Source organism: Musca vetustissima, unplaced genomic scaffold (genome assembly GCF_032173495.1).
Source record: "Musca vetustissima isolate MV318-11 ecotype Yass unplaced genomic scaffold, APGP_CSIRO_Mvet_v1 utg1273, whole genome shotgun sequence".
Classification (NCBI taxonomy): Eukaryota; Metazoa; Arthropoda; class Insecta; order Diptera; family Muscidae; genus Musca; species Musca vetustissima.
Genome location: NW_026875395.1, coordinates 75,665 through 93,644, shown reverse-complemented (window position 1 = coordinate 93,644; position 17,980 = coordinate 75,665). Strand labels below are relative to the sequence as shown.

At 34.7% G+C, this 17,980-nt stretch overlaps 2 protein-coding genes across 2 annotated transcripts; both read right to left on the bottom strand.

The window, feature by feature from the left end:
* Nucleotides 1–1,432: 1,432 nt before the first annotated feature.
* On the bottom strand, nucleotides 1,433–4,787 carry LOC133337896 (general odorant-binding protein 28a-like). The gene is made up of 5 exons (XM_061546098.1): nucleotides 4,737–4,787; nucleotides 4,590–4,662; nucleotides 2,356–2,444; nucleotides 1,588–1,730; nucleotides 1,433–1,520 (listed from the first exon to the last, which is right to left on the bottom strand). Exons 1-5 carry the CDS (start codon nucleotides 4,785–4,787, stop codon nucleotides 1,433–1,435), a joined length of 444 nt encoding a protein of 147 aa, XP_061402082.1.
* A 2,580-nt stretch (nucleotides 4,788–7,367) lies between these two features.
* Nucleotides 7,368–11,317, bottom strand: LOC133337895 (general odorant-binding protein 28a-like). Its single transcript, XM_061546097.1, has 5 exons — nucleotides 11,264–11,317; nucleotides 11,131–11,203; nucleotides 7,735–7,823; nucleotides 7,518–7,660; nucleotides 7,368–7,452 (listed from the first exon to the last, which is right to left on the bottom strand). The coding sequence occupies exons 1-5, from the start codon at nucleotides 11,315–11,317 to the stop codon at nucleotides 7,368–7,370; spliced, it is 444 nt and encodes a 147-aa protein (XP_061402081.1).
* Nucleotides 11,318–17,980: the final 6,663 nt, after the last annotated feature.

Sequence of the window (17,980 nt, the reverse complement as noted above, 5' to 3'; positions counted from 1 at the left end):
TTTAAAAATATTTTTTTCAAAGACCTACATAAGGCGTGGATTTTTTAAAAATATTTTTTCATGACCTAAAAGAGCCTTGGATTTTTAAAAATATTTTTTTCAAAGACCTACATAAGGCGTGGATTTTTTAAAAATATTTATTCAAGGACCTATATTTGGTAGACTGTACATACAACGCAGAGTTCTTCCGTTAAATTTCAGGTGTCAGCCTTGAAGTCAGGACCAAAAAAAAGAGTAATTTAAAACATTCGGGTCTCGAATATTACTATGAAAAAAATTACAATAAGCAATTCAAAAGTAGGAGAATAATACTCAAGTGCTTAGAATTCTCTACGACCCACTAAATGTAGGAATTACAAAAACTGCCTTGAAGTAGAAGGTGATCCTACCTTTGTAACCCCGTCAACGACCAGTAAGGAGAAGATGGGAAAGGAAAGCAGCTTTAAAATTATATAAGGTATACGATTTCAAAAACTTTAAAGAAGTCTCGATAAATTGAATTCCTCATTTGGAAATCTAGCTACTATTGAAGAATCGAAATAAGTTCAGAAGCAGTGATCTAGATGAATGAAAGAACCGGATCTAATACCGATCGTTACTCTTCGCAGAATGGCTGCTTTGAACATGTTCGCTCGGAATTTCCAGGGAATTTTGGGAATTCCGATTTTAAATCATAGCTGCAATTCCATAGAAGAATGTTAAGGAGTATACATAGGTTGAAGTTTAAAAAAAATATAACTACTTTTTTTCTAGGGGCATAATATAAAATCCGTTGATCTCGAATATTACTATTAAACAATATATTTTGTCAGGAGAGGAACCAAAACCGAATATATCCAGAAAAAAACTGAGATAAAGTTGGTTAATATATTCTACGTCCGAATGTAGGAACTCAATCAATCTTTTTCGAACGCAAGGCAGGAGCTAGCGCTACCAAGAGGAAAATAATTACAACTCTATGTAAGCAAGGACCCCAAACAAAGCGCAAATTTAAAGGAGGTATTTTTTCTAGGCAACGATAGATAGCAGACCCATTAAGCTAGGGCAGACTATAGAACACGAATAATCTACCTAAAAACACGTTGACCTCGAATTACTTTGCCATGAATCAAAATCGAAAGTATCCAGAAAAAAGGCAACTGAGATAAGGGGCGATAAGGTAAGGTGGAGAGGAACAAATATGGCTTCTAAACTCAATCAATCTTTTTCGAACATGAAGTTGGAATGTACGAACAGGGTTGCCAAAGCATAAATACAAATTTTATTCTGTGATAACCTATCATCTCTTCCTATCATCTTCAGTTATATTATCAGTTCACAAAATGTATCTGCGAATATGGAGACATTGATCCCGACTATTTTATTATCTGGAAATATTTCCTTCACAAGTTTTAACAAAAAAAACAATAAAAACTCATCTTCACTGTAGCCTTCAATTCTTTAAAGCAGCACCCAAATCCAAGCCGCAATCCTTGCAGGTTCCCAGCACACATCTGGACCAGTTTTCACCGCTGTTGCAGCTGAAAAATAAATGTATACACATCACTCAAAATTGGAACCACTTCCTTTATCTGTGACAGAACTTACATATCCTTCTCATCATATTCCATGGTGGCCAGACATTTCTTGCCGGCTGCTAAGATTTTTGGGATTTTACTTTCATCACCACCATATAAAACATAGGCAGCCCTCAAGGGAACTTCTTCGGTAAGTTTGGCATTTTCATCGAACTGAAAATAAAGTTAAGGAAAGTAAAGAAATTTAATTTACAGAGGAAGAGGGTCATCAAGGAAAGTACTAGGTAAGGCAATGAATAATAAATTAAGACAAAAATCCAGAAAAAACACTTTGAAAGGGTGACTTCCAAAAGTATGGAACTGCCGGTATAACTTTGATTTATGGGTACTATAATCGATTCAGAAAAAAACTTAGAGAGTTGCGGAGTTAATGAGATAACGAGGAAGGCTTGAGGAAAAAAATAGAATTTACAGAAAGGAAGATTTCATAGAGAAATGGATTTAAAATTTAAAAATATGCCTTTGTTTCGAATAACTCTGAAGTTTCCACCCAATTTGGGAATCAGACTTCCCTCTCAAAAGAAGTCAGTTTGTACTAAAAAAACTTATCCAACCGCCAAAATAGAATTTACATAAGGAAAGCGGTGATAGAGAAATTGATTCACCGTGCGATTAAAAAATATCGCTTGAGGAATAAGGCCTTTGTTTCGAAAAACTCTGAAGTCTCCTCCCAATTCGCGAACCAGACTTCCCTTTGTCACTCTGAAGTCGCCTCCAAATTCGCGAATCTGACTTCCCTCCAAAAAAAAAAAAAAACAGTTAATATCAAAATACTTACCCAACCGCAATCCCTCATAGTACAGGTACGGAAGCACTTGCCTTTTTGATCAACAGCTTCCTTGTGGGCAATCCAATCCGTCAGAAGAGCTAGAAATAGAAAATAAGACACAGAAATTAAATAGAAATTTTCGATTCAAGTGGCTATGGATCCAACATGTGGAATATATCAGGTAATTAAAGGAATAATCTGGCTAATTGTAAAATCTCTTGGAAAAATCCTGCAAAAATCGAAATACGAATATATTTGTACTAAAATGAAAAGGTTCCCCACAAATAGAGGACAAAATATCTTCTCGCGTCTCAAAATAAATTTAAAAAATATTTTTTAGATCCCTAAAAAATTAAAAAATATAAATAAAAATTTCAACTCTAACTAAGCGAAGACAAATTTCAAGGAGATATTTTTTCTAGGCAACGATAGATGGCAGCCCCATTCATCTACTTCTAAGTAAGCGAGGACATCAAACATAGCACAAATTTCAAGGAGGTATTTCTTATAGGCAACGATAGATGGCAGCCCCATTCATCTATCGTTGCCTAGAAGAAATTCCTCATTGAAATTTGCGCTATGTTTAATGACCTCGCTTATTTAGAAGTATTCAGGAGAAAAAGGAGGAGTATATTAGGAGATAAAAATCGTGTATTATCTCTGATAATTTTTCTGGAGGTCTCGAATATTACTAAACACTAAAATGCAATGTAAATTTTTATATATAAAAATTGCAACTCTAAGTAAGCGAGGACATCAAACATAGCGCAAAATTCAAGGAGGTATTTCGTCTACGCAACGATAGATGGCAGCCCCCTTCAGCTAGGGCGGACCATAGCACACAAATCATCTACTTAACTGATACAAGGACTAATCGATCAAGATTGGAAAATTAATATTTTAAAAAATCCAATGGCAAATTAGATCAATCATCTACACGCCTGGCAATGCTTTGGCGGAAGAAGTATTCAGGAGAGAAAAGAGGAGCTATGAGGAGATAAAAATCCTGTGTTATCTATGATAATTTATCTGGCGGTCTCGAATATTACTAAATACTAAAATGCAACATGAAACTTTGTAGGTCTATGGAAAATTAATATTTAAAAAATCCACGCCTTGTAGATCTATGGAATATTAATATTTAAAAAATCCACGCCTTGTCGGTCTATGGAAAATTAATATTTAAAAAATCCACGCCTTGTCGGTCAATGGAAAATTAATATTTAAAAAACCCACGCCTTGTCGGTCAATGGAAAATTAATATTTAAAAAATCCACGCCTTGTCGGTCAATGGAAAATTAATATTTAAAAAAATCCACGCCTTGTAGATCTATGGAAAATTAATATTTAAAAAATCCACGCCTTGTGGATCTATGGAAAATTAATATTTAAAAAATCCACGCCTTGTGGATCTATGGAAAATTAATATTTAAAAAATCCACGCCTTGTGGATCTATGGAAAATTAATATTTAAAAAATCCACGCCTTGTAGATCTATGGAAAATTAATATTTAAAAAATCCACGCCTTGTAGATCTATGGAAAATTAATATTTAAAAAATCCACGCCTTGTAGATCTATGGAAAATTAATATTTAAAAAATCCACGCCGTGTAGATCTATGGAAAATTAATATTTAAAAAATCCACGCCTTGTAGATCTATGGAAAATTAATATTTAAAAAATCCACGCCTTGTAGATCTATGGAAAATTAATATTTAAAAAATCCACGCCTTGTAGATCTATGGAAAATTAATATTTAAAAAATCCACGCCTTGTAGATCTATGGAAAATTAATATTTAAAAAATCCACGCCTTGTAGATCTATGGAAAATTAATATTTAAAAAATCCACGCCTTGTAGATCTATGGTAAATTAATATTAAAAAAATCCACGACTTGTAGATCTATGGAAAATTCATATTTAAAAAATCCACGCCTTGTAGATCTATGGAAAATTAATATTAAAAAAAATCCACGCATTGTAGATCTATGGAGAATTAACATTTAAAAAAATCTACGCCTTATAGATCTATGGAAAATTAATATTTAAAAAATCCACGCCTTGTAGATCTATGGAAAATTAATATTTAAAAAATCCACGCCTTGTAGATCTATGGAATATTAATATTTAAAAAATCTACGCCTTGTAGATCTATGGAAAATTGAAAAAATCTGGCGGTCTCGAATATTACTATGAAAAAATATTATTTAAAAAAAATCCACGACTCGGCAAATATACTCACCCTTATCTCCACCATATTCCTTAAGGCAATCGGCAAATACCTTCTTCATATCCGATCCTGGGCACACATCGATCTGGAATTTGAAGAAAAAAAAGTAAAATAATTCAAAATTTGTCCATTAAACAAATCCCTCAAATAGAAACTTACCAGGCCATAACAGCCAACAACAATTAACAAGAAAATTCCGATTGTCTTCATTGCGCGACGTTTAAACTGCGAATTACAACTGTTCGCAATCTTAAGTGCCGTTGTAGGTTTATAAAGGTGTGCGGCCTAAGTAAAATATAACAGGTTCTGTCAGCTGGCATGTAATTATTCATACAATTATTTAATAATAATTGTGACGTTTGCATATATTTTAATAAATAAATACCTTAAATGGTGAGGTGATCTATAAAACAAATTATTTAATATATTCTAGATTTTCGAGATCATTACAAAGTCTAATTTGTTGTTGTGACCTAAATAGAATATTTTCAACGACATTGAAAAATTAATTTTAAAAAATCCACGCCTATGTTGAGACATTGAAAAATTCATTTGAAAAAAATCCAATCTTAAAATGTGAATTTTCATCACAATTTTAATTGCAGGACTTGGATCCATTCAATTCACATCATCACTCATTGATATTTCAGAACTTTTAACCATGTCTTTATCAAAGCAATTTGTCTATATTCCGGGTAAGTAAAATATAATTCCCAATTTTTGCTAATTTATATTTTTTTATTTCAGGATGATCCGAATATTACTATATCCAAATGGAAATACCTACAATGGAAGGACCTTAATATGGACACAGTTTAAAATTAAAATTACTCCTTGGCCACCAGATCGCCTATAGAGACTCCCAGTTTCTGCCTGGCAGGAGGTACAATTTCTGGAATCGGAACAAAAAAAAAATAAAACTTATAAAAACATCCGGAGATCCGAATATTACTATATCCAAATGAAAATACCTAAAATCGAAGGACCTTACATATTACTATACCCAAATGAAAATACCTAGAATGGGAAAGACCTTAATATGGACACATTTTAAAGACAATAGCCTTTTTCGTTTTGTTTCTACTTTTACTTCCAGAACTCAAACACATCTTCTACTCAAAAAAGGCCGACAATTTTCTGATGTATTTTATACCCACATGGGCACACCGTTCGCATATAGAGACTCCATGCTTCAGCTCACCTTGGGAGGCAATCAGGCCTCATTTCATCTATGGAGGCTCCTTGGGCTTCAATTGGCCATTAAAGACTTATGAGAACTGTCTGCACGTCTCCTTGACCATCAGCTCGGCTATATAGACTCCCTGACCTTCAGCTTCAGTCTATAGAGATACCCTGACTTTCAGCTTGTCTATAGAGTCTTCCTGACCATCAGCACGGCTATAGTGAATTTAATTAATTCTTAAGAAAAAAATATATTAACAGGTTGTTCTTTAATATCACAAACACTTCCTGACCCACCCAATCCTTGGACTTCAGATCGAATATATACTCTTTGTTTTAGTTCTCACGCTTTAGCTATATAGACTTCTTGGCCTTCAGCTGCTCTATATAGAGACTGCATTCACCTCGTCGTTAGAGACTTTCTGATTCTATTCGTTTATAGAGAGACTTCATTGCCTTCAGTTCATATATTCTCCTTGGCCATCAGATCGCCTATAGAGGCTCTCAGTTCCTGCCTGGCTCGTCTGTAAAGAGCTGGCCGTCCTAACATTCGGCCCACCGTTCGCTGCAGCTCATCGGCTTATATATATCTATACTACAGCTCACCTTTGGAGACAATCAGGCCTCATTTCATCTATAGAGGCTCCTTGGACTTCAGTTGGCCATTAAAGACTTATGGGAACTGCCTGCACGTCTCCTTGACCATCAGCTCGTCTATACAGACTCCCTGACATTCAGCTCGTCTATAGAGACTCCCTGACTTTCAGTGAATTAGTGAATTTAAAAAAATCTTAAGAAAAAAATATTACCAAATAAAATCAGAATTGATTCGAACATTCAGGTTGTTCTTCAATATCACAAACACTCTCTGACCCACTCAATACTTGGACTTCAGATCGCATATTTAATCTTCGTTTTAGTTCTCACACTTTAGCTTTATAGACTTATTGGCCTTCAGCTCCTCTACATAGAGACTGCATTAACCTCGTCGTTAGAGACTGTCTGATTCTATTCGCCTATAGAGAGGCGTCATTGTCTTCAGCTCATATATTCTCCTTGGCCATTAGATCGCCTATAGAAACTCTCAGTTCCTGCCTGGCTCGTCTGTAAAGAGCTGGCCATCCTAACATTCAGCCTGTATATAAATTCATGGCTTCTGATCGGCTACTAGCCTTCTATTTATCCATCTATTGAGACTTTCTGGCCTTCAGCTTGGCTATTGATTTTTTTTTCAGATCGCCTAAAGAAATTATTTACCTACAACTTGTCTAAAGGGAATCAATGCTTCTTCTAGACACTCACTGGCCTTCTGAAAGTCCATAGATACTATCTATCCTCGAGCCTAGATATAAAAAAACCCATATATAAAAAAACCCAAAAAGCCTACAGGTAATCTATAAATAATCACTCCTTCTGTTAGGCACTCCCTGGCCTTCTGAAAGTCCATAGAAACTACCTAGTATTTAAAAAAAATCTATAGGCAGAATCTCCTGCTTCTAATCGTCTATAGAGATTCGATTTTCTTAAAAATTAAACCCACATATTTTATTTCTTATTTATTTATTCCATCAAAAATTTAACAAAAAAAATTGCAATAACCTCTCCAAATTAAAGTAGTGTCGCCAACACAGCCAAACTACAATTTTTACAGTGTCCCAGTAGGCAACGCGACCAATTTTCACCGCTGTTGCAGCTGAAATCATAATAAAGGCATTTGTATTTAAAAAAATAATTCGAACGAGACCCTAAAGAACTTACATATTTTTCTCATCATATTGTAAAGAACTCAAGCATCTTTTACCAGTTTCCGCAATTAGAGGTACATTACTTTCATCGCCCCCAAATAACACATAGGCAGCACGTTGAGGAACCTCGGGTGTAAATTTTCCATTGGAATCGAACTGGAAACAAATTAATCAAATATAAAATTAAAGTTATGGAGAGAAATCCGAAATCTGAATTTTTTCAAACTTACCCAACCACAGTTCTTCATGGCACAGGTGCGAAAACATTTGCTCTTGTCATCCTGAGCCTTCTTGAAGGCAATCCAATCGGTTAAAAGGGCTAAATTTAAAAAAAATCCCAAAAAATAAAATAAAAAAATAGAAATATTCGAAAACGAATATTACTAATCTATTGAATATTGTTTACAGCTTTACAGATGGATCTCATCTTATATTGGACCCTGCAAAATATAGGATTTACGTCAAAAATTGAATCTTTATTGAAAATTGGATGACAGAGGATCATATACCCAATCGAATAACAAGTTACAATCTATTCTTTAAACAAGTTCAATACCGAAAATTGCCAGTGCAGTAATATGGACACATTTGACATTAAAAAATCAGAAAATTTTCCAGTGCAGTAATAGTTTGAAACAAAAAAATCCTGCCATTTAAAAATCATAAACAAAGTTGAAAAACGTAATACAATTCTATACCTGAATGTAATAGCTAAAATCTCCGTCCTATTGTGTTTTGAATAATAAAAAATCTGAATATAGAGAACACGCAACATAAATTGTGGTGAATATGATCATTCAAAACTAAAAAAACCGGTGTCTCGAATATTTCTAATGCTGCCCTGAATACTAAATATCCTATAATGCTGAATATAATAGTTCAAAACACCGATGTCTGGATCATTACTAATGTCGCCTTGAATAATAAAAAATCTAAAGCCAAAACCTGAGGTCGAATATTACTAGTGACGTCTTGAATACGAAACGAAGCCGAGAGAACACGCAACTTAAATTGTGTATAGTCCTTTCGGTTGGAAAGGAAAACTCTTCGTCCTATAGTGGTGAATACGATAACTGAAAACTAAAAATTCCGGTGTCTCGAATATTACTAATGCTGCCCTACAATACTAAAAAAAATACATGTCAAAAGTCTTGAATAAGAAACAAAACATCGTATAAAAAATCTGCGATCGAATATTACTAATGATCAATCCAATAACCGCACAAGTTCCCAAAATAAGTGCAGGGTACGAATATAAAACGATAACAAACCACTTAAAAGTGAACCTTTAAAGTACAGCCATTTTAGTTGGTGTTCACGTAGCGAACATGGTTTTTAAATAATAAAAATAGTGAACGTCTTGCTGTGGGTCTCTTGTGTAGAAGAGAGAATATTTAGTTAAACAGGGATCTATTTTTGTCTACAGTCCACTTGAGATAAGAGATTATTTTGGTTAAATGTTTGTACGCAATAATAAGATTGGAGTTTTCTATTGCCACATGTGGTATGTTTGAGTGAGATTACGGGGAGTGATCTTCACTACAGACTGATAAGCATGCTTGCCACATGTGCTTGCACTCTCTCTCTCTCTCTTTTACACATTAGTCTAAGATAGGTTAAGTCAGATTGTAATATTTAGTTCTTAAGAAACACTTTTTATATTAATAAATTAGTGTGTAAATGCACCACAAACAATACAGAAGTGCTATCACTCCGCGGAGAATATCCGCGTAACCTAGAACAGATCCCTAGTTTTTCAGTTGAGAAAACGGTTCAATATACCCTTTGACCTATAGACCAATAAATCGAAACAAAAACTCCGGTATCTCGAATATTACTAATTTCATCAGGGATAATAAAAAAACTCCGACTAACCTGCCACTCTAAGATACAAATATGTACCTTATCTTCTTCGAAGTACATATTCTCATCGAAAAACATATCCTCCTAATCCAAGAAGTTTATGTTTGAAGTCTATTCCCTTTTTATACCCTACACAACTATGTTGTCAGGGTATTATAGCTTTGTGCAGCCCCAAGAGTTTGTAACACCGCGAAATATTGGTCATAGACCCACCTTTAAGTATACCGATCGTCATATCTCGACTAGCTGAGTCGATCTTGACATGTGTGTCCGTCCGTCTGCCCATTATAAATTGTAAACACCATACAGGCCACAGTTATGGACCAATTTTCACGAAATTTTGCATGTAGACCCCTATTGTTTTTGGTAAAGATCGGTAAATATTTAGTCGATGAAATGGATCAAATACTTCATTTTTGTCGGTTTTTCTGATCGCTCCAGAGGCCGCAATTATGGCCCAAACATCTCGAATTTTTACATGGAGAAGGGAATTGGGCCAAATAATAAGCATGTCTGTTTTAATAAAGATCGGTCAATATTTAGCGGATCAAATGGACCATGACTTTTGTGTGAAAAATGACTAATTTTGTATTCTACAGCTTATATATTTGCTCGTGAAGGACATAGAGCCGAGAAGTTGATAGTATATCCAAGACGAGTGATTGACCTTTAAATTGATACCAATTATATATATTATACTCGGATGTGGGAGTTGTACGTAAATATTTGCAGGTGCTTACGTATTCAGATATTATTTTATAAACCATTATCAAATTAGAGGGTGGAAATATAGCGCGGATCGCTTTGAAATGTTTCATGAGGTTCCAGTTATGGTCATGGACAACGCCTATAATTTTCGGTGATGATCAGATAATAATTTTGGGATGAAGTGGACCGAAAACTTATTTTTTGTGTTTTTTTTTTTCGATTCAATCTATAGGCTACAATTATAAACCGAACATACAACACAACCCACGGTGAAGGGAATATGGAAAAGTAATTAGAAGGGCTGTACTGAATATTTGTAATATTCGCAAAATATGTCAGTGGTTTTAAATTGCATTGCAAATAAAAATTCGCAAAAAGATAGAGTTCTGTGGTAGTTGTGTAGGGTAAACCTGCTCCGCTCACTGGTTTCTTTGTTAGGGATGATAACTAAAAACCTACTAAGCCTTATCTCCGTCCTGTTCTTGCAGACAATTCAGGAATATTTCCTAAAAACTCTGGTGTCTCGAATATTACTAATTGTCGTCTTGAATAATAAAAAAACAAAATAAATTGGCAACCTTGGACAAACATCCGGTGTCTCGAATATTACTAATTGTCATCCTGAATAATAAAAAACTAACTGGCAACCTACCGTTTTAAGATATATGTGCCTTATATGATCCACGAAAGTACATATCCTCATCGAAATACAGCTCTCCTAACCCAAGGCCCTTTCTGTTTGCCGATTATTCCCCCTTTCCCGAAAACAAAATTCTACTTACACTTATCTCCGCCATATTCCTGCCAAATTCCGCAAATATTTCCTTTATATCACAGCTAGGACAAAAATCCGATGTCTCGAATATTACTAATTTCTTCATGAATAATAAAAAAACTCTGAGGAGCCTGCCTTTCAAAGATATATGTGCCTTATCTTCTCTGGAAGTATATCCCCTTCGCAACACTGCTCTCCTAATCCAATGGGCTTTCTGTTTGCCGACTATTCCCCCTTTCCCAAAAATGGTTTTTCAATGACTAAAAAAATTTCCACTTACCCTTATCTCCACCATATTCCTGCAGACAATCGGCAAATATTTTCTTAATATCACCGCCAGGGCAAACATCAATCTAAAATAAAACACTTGCATTTAATTTATTATCCTGATTATCCCAAAAAAATGAACTTACAAGGCCATAACAGCCAACAACAACAATTATTAGCAAAATTCCGATCGATTTCATGGTTTACTTTTTGAATTTAAACACGAACTGAAGGCAATTTTAGGTTATAATACTCATATATAAACAAATTATGGCCAAAAATTCCTTATGAGCTTAAAACCGTATTTCGAATAAACGCACATTTAAAAAAAAATCCATTTATATTCGAATAATGTCTTCTAATTGCAAATAAATCTAATAAATATTGGGATTCGTTTATTAAAATTCTAGAGCAATAGCATATTTCATCAAAATCACATCAAAAAGTGTGAATTAAGGCAATGTATGTATACAGAGAGTGACATTAAAAAGGTGCACACTAAGACGGGATAGGAGGTATAGAAATTATATATAGACAAATTTTCTTTTACGGATGTCCTGAAAAATCATTCTTTAAAAAAGAAAATCCTGAAAAAATATTCTTTTAAAAGATACACGCCTCAGGCTGCCCTGAAAAATATACCTTAAAAACATACACGCCTTAGGCTGTCCTATAAAGATCCTTTAAAAACATACAAGCCTCAGGCTGCCCTGAAAAAAAAAATATTTTTTTAAAAAGAAACACACCTGTGGCTGTCAGAAAAAATATTCTTTCAAAAGATACACAACTCAGACTGTCCTGAAAAAAATGTTCTTTAAAAAGATACAGGCCTCAGGCTACCTTAAAAAATATTCTTTAATAAGATGCACGCCTCAAGCCATCCTGAAAAAATATTCTTTAAAAAGATACACACCTGAGACTGTCCTGAAAAAATGTTCTTTAAAAAGATGCACGCCTCCAGCCTACCCTAAAAAAAATTCTTTAATAAATCTACGTTTCAGAGTCCTCTGAAAAATATTCTTTAATAAATCCATACCTCTGGCTGTCCTGAAAAAATATTTTTTAATAAATCCACACGTCAGAGTCCCCTGAATTTTTTTCTTTACTAAATCCACGCCTCAGGCTGCCCTGAAAAAATACTATTCAATAAATCCATGCCTAAGATTGCCTTATAAATTGTACAGCCAATGGATCAATATACCCTTCGTCCTATAGTGGTGAATATATTAAATTGAAACTAAAAATTCTGGAGTCTCGAATATTACTAATGATTCATATTGAAAAAATTACTAAATATTTCAAAAAACAAAACTTCGATAACAAATCCCCACGCCTAAGGCTGTTCGGAATAAATATTCTTTTATAACTCCACGCCTAAGGCTGTTCGGAATAAATATTCTTTTATAACTCCACGCCTAAGGCTGTTCGGAATAAATATTCTTTTATAACTCCACGCCTAAGGCTGTTCGGAATAAATATTCTTTTATAACTCCACGCCTAAGGCTGTTCGGAATAAATATTCTTTTATAACTCCACGCCTAAGGCTGTTCGGAATAAATATTCTTTTATAACTCCACGCCTAAGGCTGTTCGGAATAAATATTCTTTTATAACTCCACGCCTAAGGCTGTTCGGAATAAATATTCTTTTATAACTCCACGCCTAAGGCTGTTCGGAATAAATATTCTTTTATAACTCCACGCCTAAGGCTGTTCGGAATAAATATTCTTTTATAACTCCACGCCTAAGGCTGTTCGGAATAAATATTCTTTTATAACTCCACGCCTAAGGCTGTTCGGAATAAATATTCTTTTATAACTCCACGCCTAAGGCTGTTCGGAATAAATATTCTTTTATAACTCCACGCCTAAGGCTGTTCGGAATAAATATTCTTTTATAACTCCACGCCTAAGACTGTTCGGAATAAATATTCTTTTATAACTCCACGCCTCATTTGGCCCTTGTTTTATTTTATTTTATTATCCACGCCTCAGTTGGCCCTGGAAAAATATTCTTTAATAAATCCACGCCTCAGTTGGCCCTTGAAAAATATTCTTTAATAAATCCACGCCTCAGTTGGCCCTTGAAAAATATTCTTTAATAAATCCACGCCTCAGTTGGCCCTTGAAAAATATTCTTTAATAAATTCACGCCTCAGTTGGCCCTTGAAAAATATTCTTTAATAAATCCACGCCTCAGTTGGCCCTTGAAAAATATTCTTTAATAAATCCACGCCTCAGTTGGCCCTTGAAAAATATTCTTTAATAAATCCACGCCTTTAGTTGGCCCTTGAAAAATATTTTTATGATAAAGTTTCAGTGGCCCTTGAAAAATATTCTTTAATAAATCCACGCCTCAGTTGGCCCTTGAAAAATATTCTTTAATAAATCCAAACCACAGTTGGCCCTTGAAAAATATTCTTTAATAAATCCACGCCTCAGTTTACCCTTGAAAAATATTCTTTAATAAATCCACGCCTCAGTTGGCCCTTGAAAAATATTCTTTAATAAATCCACGCCTCAGTTGGCCCTTGAAAAATATTCTTTAATAAATCCACGCCTCAGTTGGCCCTTGAAAAATAATTTATTAATATTTTTTAATCCACGCCTCAGTTGGCCCTTGAAAAATATTCTTTAATACACATCCCGAAAACATTTCTCAGTTGGCCCTTGAAAAATATTCTTTAATAAATCCACGCCTCAGTTGGCCCTTGAAAAATATTCTTTAATAAATCCACGCCTCAGTTGGCCCTTAAAAAATATTCTTTAATAAATCCACGCCTCAGTTGGCCCTTGAAAAATATTCTTTAATAAATCCACACCTCAGTTGGCCCTTGAAAAATATTCTTTAATAAATCCACGCCTCAGTTGGCCCTTGAAAAATATTCTTTAATAAATCCACGCCTCAGTTGGCCCTTGAAAAATATTCTTTAATAAATCCACGCCTCAGTTGGCCCTTGAAAAATATTCTTTAATAAATCCACGCCTCAGTTGGCCCTTGAAAAATATTATTTAATAAATCCACGCCTCAGGGCCCTTGAAAAATATTCTTTGATAAATCCACGCCTCAGTTGGCCCTTGAAAAATATTCTTTAATAAATCCACGCCTTGTTGGCCCTTTTTTTTTTAATATTGTTAAATAAATCCACGCCTAGTTTATTGAAAATTGTTTGTAATAAATCCACGATTCAGTTGGCCCTTGAAAAATATTCTTTAATAAATCCACGCCTCAGTTGGCCCTTGAAAAATATTCTTTAATAAATCCACGCCTTTTTGGCCCTTGAAAAATATTCTTTAATAAATCAACGCCTAAGTTGGCCCTTGAAAAATATTCTTTAGTAAATCCAGTTGGCCCTTGAAAAATCCAGTTGGCCCTTGAAAAAATATTCTTTAATAAATCCACGCCTCAGTTGGCCCTTGAAAAATATTCTTTAATAAATCCACGCCTCAGTTGGCCCTTGAAAAATATTCTTTAATAAATCCACGCCTCAGTTGGCCCTTGAAAAATATTCTTTAATAAATCCACGCCTCAGTTGGCCCTTGAAAAATATTCTTTAATAAATCCACGCCTCAGTTGGCCCTTGAAAAATATTCTTTAATAAATCCACGCCTCAGTTGGCCCTTGAAAAATATTCTTTAATAAATCCACGCCTCAGTTGGCCCTTGAAAAATATTCTTTAATAAATCCACGCCTCAGTTGGCCCTTGAAAAAAATTCTTTAATAAATCCACGCCTCAGTTGGCCCTTGAAAAATATTCTTTAATAAATCCACGCCTCAGTTGGCCCTTGAAAAAATATTCTTTAATAAATCCACGCCTCAGTGGCCCTTGAAAAATATTCTTTAATAAATCCACGCCTCAGTTGGCCCTTGAAAAATATTCTTTAATAAATCCACGCCTCTGTTGGCCCTTGAAAAATATTCTTTAATAAATCCACGCCTCAGTTGGCCCTTGAAAAATATTCTTTAATAAATCCACGCCTCAGGCGGCCCTTGAAAAATATTCTTTAATAAATCCACGCCTCAGTTGGCCCTTGAAAAATATTCTTTAATAAATCCACGCCTCAGTTGGCCCTTGAAAAATATTCTTTAATAAATCCACGCCTCAGTTGGCCCTTGAAAAATATTCTTTAATAAATCCACGCCTCAGTTGGCCCTTGAAAAATATTCTTTAATAAATCCACGCCTCAGTTGGCCCTTGAAAAATATTCTTTAATAAATCCACGCCTCAGTTGGCCCTTGAAAAATATTCTTTAATAAATCCACGCCTCAGTTGGCCCTTGAAAAATATTCTTTAATAAATCCACGCCTCAGTTGGCCCTTGAAAAATATTCTTTAATAAATCCACGCCTCAGTTGGCCCTTGAAAAATATTCTTTAATAAATCCACGCCTCAGTTGGCCCTTGAAAAATATTCTTTAATAAATCCACGCCTCAGTTGGCCCTTGAAAAATATTCTTTAATAAATCCACGCCTCAGTTGGCCCTTGAAAAATATTCTTTAATAAATCCACGCCTCAGTTGGCCCTTGAAAAATATTCTTTAATAAATCCACGCCTCAGTTGGCCCTTGAAAAATATTCTTTAATAAATCCACGCCTCAGTTGTCCCTTGAAAAATATTCTTTAATAAATCCACGCCTCAGTTGGCCCTTGAAAAATATTCTTTAATAAATCCACGCCTCAGTTGGCCCTTGAAAAATATTCTTTAATAAATCCACGCCTCAGTTGGCCCTTGAAAAATATTCTTTAATAAATCCACGCCTCAGTTGGCCCTTGAAAAAATATTCTTTAATAAATCCACGCCTCAGGTGGTCCCTTGAAAAAAATATTCTTTAATAAATCCACGCCTCAGTTGGCCCTTGAAAAATATTCTTTAATAAATCCACGCCTCAGTTGGCCCTTGAAAAATATTCTTTAATAAATCCACGCCTCAGTTGGCCCTTGAAAAATATTCTTTAATAAATCCACGCCTCAGTTGGCCCTTGAAAAATATTCTTTAATAAATCCACGCCTCAGTTGGCCCTTGAAAAATATTCTTTAATAAATCCACGCCTCAGTTGGCCCTTGAAAAATATTCTTTAATAAATCCACGCCTCAGTTGGCCCTTGAAAAATATTCTTTAATAAATCCACGCCTCAGTTGGCCCTTGAAAAATATTCTTTAATAAATCCACGCCTCAGTTGGCCCTTGAAAAATATTCTTTAATAAATCCACGCCTCAGTTGGCCCTTGAAAAATATTCTTTAATAAATCCACGCCTCAGTTGGCCCTTGAAAAATATTCTTTAATAAATCCACGCCTCAGTTGGCCCTTGAAAAATATTCTTTAATAAATCCACGCCTCAGTTGGCCCTTGAAAAATATTCTTTAATAAATCCACGCCTCAGTTGGCCCTTGAAAAATATTCTTTAATAAATCCCCGCCTCTTTTGGCCCTTGAAAAATATTCTTTAATACCACGCCTCAGTTGGCCCTTGAAAAATATTCTTTAATAAATCGCAATTTTATTTTTTAATAAATCCACCTCAGTTGGCCCTTGAAAAATATTCTTTAATAAATCCACGCCTCAGTTGGCCCTTGAAAAATATTCTTTAATAAATCCACGCCTCAGTTGGCCCTTGAAAAATATTCTTTAATAAATCCACGCCTCAGTTGGCCCTTGAAAAATATTCTTTAATAAATCCACGCCTCAGTTGGCCCTTGAAAAATATTCTTTAATAAATCCACGCCTCAGTTGGCCCTTGAAAAATATTCTTTAATAAATCCACGCCTCAGTTGGCCCTTGAAAAATATTCTTTAATAAATCCACGCCTACTTGGCCCTTAAAAAAATAATCCACGCCTCATGTTGGAATTAAAAATATCTTTAATAAATCCACGCCTCAGTTGGCCCTTGAAAAATATTCTTTAATAAATCCACGCCTCAGTTGGCCCTTGAAAAATATTCTTTAATAAATCCACGCCTCAGTTGGCCCTTGAAAAATAATCTTTAATAAATCCACGCCTCAGTTTGGCCCTTGAAAAATATTCTTTTATAAATCCACGCCTCAGTTGGCCCTTTAAAAATATTCTTTAATAAATCTTTAATAAATCCACTCCTCAGATGGCCCTCGAAAACCTATTCTTTAATAAATCCACGCCTCAGTTGGCCCTTGAAAAATATTCTTTAATAAATCCACGCCTCAGTTGGCCCTTGAAAAATATTCTTTAATAAATCCACGCCTCAGTTGGCCCTTGAAAAATATTCTTTAATAAATCCACGCCTCAGTTGGCCCTTGAAAAATATTCTTTAATAAATCCACGCCTCAGTTGGCCCTTGAAAAATATTCTTTAATAAATCCACGCCTCAGTTGGCCCTTGAAAAATATTCTTTAATAAATCCACGCCTCAGTTGGCCCTTGAAAAATATTCTTTAATAAATCCACGCCTCAGTTGGCCCTTGAAAAATATTCTTTAATAAATCCACGCCTCAGTTGGCCCTTGAAAAATATTCTTTAATAAATCCACGCCTCAGTTGGCCCTTGAAAAATATTCTTTAATAAATCCACGCCTCAGTTGGCCCTTGAAAAATATTCTTTAATAAATCCACGCCTCAGTTGGCCCTTGAAAAATATTCTTTAATAAATCCACGCCTCAGTTGGCCCTTGAAAAATATTCTTTTATTAATCCACGCCTCAGTTGGCCCTTGAAAAATATTTTTAATAAATCCACGCCTCAGTTGGCCCTTGAAAAATATTCTTTAATAAATCCACGCCTCAGTTGGCCCTTGAAAAATATTCTTTAATAAATCCACGCCTCAGTTGGCCCTTGAAAAATATTTTTAATAAATCCACGCCTCAGTTGGCCCTTGAAAAATATTCTTTAATAAATCC

Bases quoted from the DNA above. Each gene is read 5' to 3' on its own strand.
- LOC133337895 (XM_061546097.1), bottom strand. From the start codon at position 11,317: ATGAAATCGATCGGAATTTTGCTAATAATTGTTGTTGTTGGCTGTTAT. The intron at 7,824-11,130 runs GTAAGTGGAAAT...TTTTAAATTTAG, and splicing joins GGAATATGGTGGAGATAAGG to CCCTTTTAACCGATTGGATT. The intron at 7,453-7,517 runs GTAAGTTCTTTA...TTATGATTTCAG, and splicing joins CAATATGATGAGAAAAATAT to CTGCAACAGCGGTGAAAATT.
- LOC133337896 (XM_061546098.1), bottom strand. From the start codon at position 4,787: ATGAAGACAATCGGAATTTTCTTGTTAATTGTTGTTGGCTGTTATGGC. The intron at 2,445-4,589 runs GTGAGTATATTT...TTCTATTTCTAG, and splicing joins GGAATATGGTGGAGATAAGG to CTCTTCTGACGGATTGGATT. The intron at 1,521-1,587 runs GTAAGTTCTGTC...TTTATTTTTCAG, and splicing joins GAATATGATGAGAAGGATAT to CTGCAACAGCGGTGAAAACT.